This window comes from Xenopus tropicalis, chromosome 5 (genome assembly GCF_000004195.4).
Source record: "Xenopus tropicalis strain Nigerian chromosome 5, UCB_Xtro_10.0, whole genome shotgun sequence".
NCBI classification, from domain to species: domain Eukaryota; kingdom Metazoa; phylum Chordata; class Amphibia; order Anura; family Pipidae; genus Xenopus; species Xenopus tropicalis.
This window is the reverse complement of record NC_030681.2, coordinates 69,873,016-69,876,070: the sequence shown is the minus strand read 5'-3', so window position 1 is coordinate 69,876,070 and position 3,055 is coordinate 69,873,016. Positions and strand designations below refer to the sequence as shown.

Sequence of the window (3,055 nt, the reverse complement as noted above, 5' to 3'; positions counted from 1 at the left end):
TGCGGTCGCGTGTAGGCAGAAGTGCAGAGGCGGCGCGCGTGAGGGGAAGATGCTGCTGAAGCCGCCGAAGAGCAGAAGTAAAATGCTGCTGGGCACCAATGTATTAGGGGGGCCACGGGGCACACTGACTTATGGGGACACTGCTGCTGGGCACCAATGTACTAGGGGGGCTGGCTCTTGGCACCAATGTACTGGGGGGCACTGCTGCTGGGCACCAATGTACTAGGGGGGCACTGCTCTTGGCACCAATGTACTAGGGGGGCACTGCTGCTGGGCACCAATGTACTAGGGGGGCACTGCTCTTGGCACCAATGTACTAGGGGGGCACTGCTGCTGGGCACCAGTGTACTAGGGGGGCACTGCTCTTGGCACCAATGTACTAGGGGGGCACTGCTGCTGGGCACCAATGTACTAGGGGGGCACTGCTCTTGGCACCAATGTACTAGGGGGGCACTGCTCTTGGCACCAATGTACTAGGGGGGCACTGCTGCTGGGCACCAGTGTACTAGGGGGGCACTGCTCTTGGCACCAGTGTACTAGGGGGGCACTGCTCTTGGCACCAATGTACTAGGGGGGCACTGCTGCTGGGCACCAGTGTACTAGGGGGGCACTGCTCTTGGCACCAATGTACTAGGGGGGCACTGCTGCTGGGCACCAATGTACTAGGGGGGCACTGCTCTTGGCACCAATGTACTAGGGGGGCACTGCTGCTGGGCACCAGTGTACTAGGGGGGCACTGCTGCTGGGCACAGAGTTAAATTTTTTAACATTTTCTAATGGTGGTGTGCCTCGTGATTTTTTTCATGAAACAAGTGTGCCTTTGCCCAAAAAAGGTTGAAAAACACTGCTGTATAGGGACCTCAAACACTACATTAAGCCCACCCTTAAAGCCACAGACATACCTAGGGGCAACATATGCTGCCAATGCCATACACATAACCAGGGTCCCTAAACAGTCTCACCCGACAAGTCAGACAAATACTTATACACAACCCTAATCCCCTCTGCAGCCATAAACTTACATATGAGTCACAAAGTTTGACCAACTGGACATCACCACACACTGCCACTCTCATACTAGGACATAAAAATATATAGGGGACACCCCTCCAAAGGACTTAAACCTGAAACAAACCCCAAAACGTCACACACAAGCTGCCTCCAATGATCCCCAAATATTAAGGGCAACACACCTCTGAGAGCCGATACTAGCAAATGAACGAGACCCACATGCTCCACAATATGCAATATCTGCCAGCATCTGACCAAAAGGAAAGGGGGGGGGGGAAGCACACTCCAAAACTGACCAAACTCTAGCATCCCACAAGCACACTGACAGAGCTCCCATCTGCACACCCATAAAGTCACTGAGCCCGACACCGGCTCCAGTGTTTAATAATTCACTCATTCACTGATTGGCTCCACGTATCGCACTTACAACGCCACCGACTGAACCCAAATGACGCCGCGCATCACGTGCGCATGACGTAACCGAAGACCAAACGCCACTTGGAACAAGCATGCGGGGAGGGCCCTTTACTCTTGCTGCCTTGCTTTACCGGAAGTAATGGTTTCTGTGGGGAGTGAATTGTGTGATGCACTCATTGAAGCGGAGCCGAAAAGGCTGGAATTTTTTTTCTTATTTTTGCATAATATAACAATTGGTTTTTTTTATCGAGGTCTTATCTGCAATGTTTTATGCCTGCAGTACAGATGTTTCCATGGTCATAGAAAATGCATGGAAATATTAGTGCCAGGAATGCACTTTCAGGAGCAGGAATGTAACTGAGCACAATGTACACCGGTTGTTGAAGTGTGCGTGAGAGAGTACCCTGGCTTCCCCTACCTCGGTGAGAAATTACACTCTCCCAGAAATGGAGTCCCAGCTGCTAAGCATCTTCGAGGAGATGGTGGTGAGTCCTTTAGCATCCAATGTTAGAAAATCTGTTTGGTAATTGGGACATCGATTCCCTGTTGCCATAGATGCCCTGTGCTGTTATTCAAAATGCTTGGGGTTTTCTGGACCTTTTCTTCTTCCTGAGCAGTGTTCTGTAACGCTATTAAAAAGCATTAAAATTTGAAATATCTAGTAGAATTGTTTTGCCACCAACTTGGATGGATATAAATTAGTTATCATTAAGTTTCACTACTACAGGTTTCTTAGATAATATATCTACCTTTAATGTGCTTGGCATAATGAGTGGCAGACCCTAGAATTAAGTAAATCTTTTAGATTTCTTACCTTTGCAGATCGAATGATGCATAATTAGATTAATAATGAAATTAGAAGCATGCTGCAGACCACACAGAATTCTTTGCAGCCATGTGGTATGTTCAATTGAACTTATAAGCAATCAATGTGATAAATGTGAATGCTGCAGTGTATATGTTAGCAATGCATGGCATACAGGAATTCTGTTGGGATTGCCCAAAACCTAACAATTTTTGTAGGATTTGATTTTGTCCAAATCCTAAGTGTTAAACTGAACCAAATCTGAGCCTTTAAAGTCATGTGACATGTCCTTCCCGGGAAGGGGACCTAGCCAGAATGTAATGTAAAGAATGAGATGCTAGGCACTTGCCATTGGTACAGTCAGACTTGAATACCTCTACACTTCCTATCATAAGCAAAATTTACTAACTGTATATATGTTTATGTAGTATAGTTTCCTGAGTACAGGTATTGGATCCCTTATCTGGAAACTTGTTATCCAGAAAGCTCCAAATTACAGAAAGCCCGTCTCCCATAGACTCCATTTTAATCAAATAATTCAGAATTTTAAAACTGAATTGCTTTTTGCCTGTAGATTACTAGCTAAAACAGTAGCTTGTAATTAATCCCAACTAAGATATAAATAATCCTTAATGGATGCAAAGCAATCCTATTGGGTTTAATGAATGTTTTATTAAATTTTTTTTTGGAGACTTAAGGTATGGAGATCCAAATTACAGAAAGACCCCTTATCCGGAATACCCTTGGTCCTGAGCATTCTGTATAACTGGTCCTATACTTGTACCAGTTTATTTCCTCTTTTTGAGTGTTATTCCTAGTCTT

At 45.8% G+C, this 3,055-nt stretch overlaps 1 protein-coding gene across 2 annotated transcripts in view; it reads left to right on the top strand.

Annotated features, from left to right (window-relative positions):
- Positions 1-783: 783 nt before the first annotated feature.
- Positions 784-3,055, top strand: part of med23 (mediator complex subunit 23) — a 48,805-nt gene continuing 46,533 nt past the window's right edge. For both annotated transcript variants that reach the window (XM_002936308.5, XM_002936307.5), the window contains exon 1: positions 784-1,913. In XM_002936308.5, coding sequence (XP_002936354.2) covers positions 1,875-1,913 — 39 coding nt within the window. In that variant the 5' untranslated portion in view covers positions 784-1,874. The remainder of the gene's footprint in view (positions 1,914-3,055) is intronic.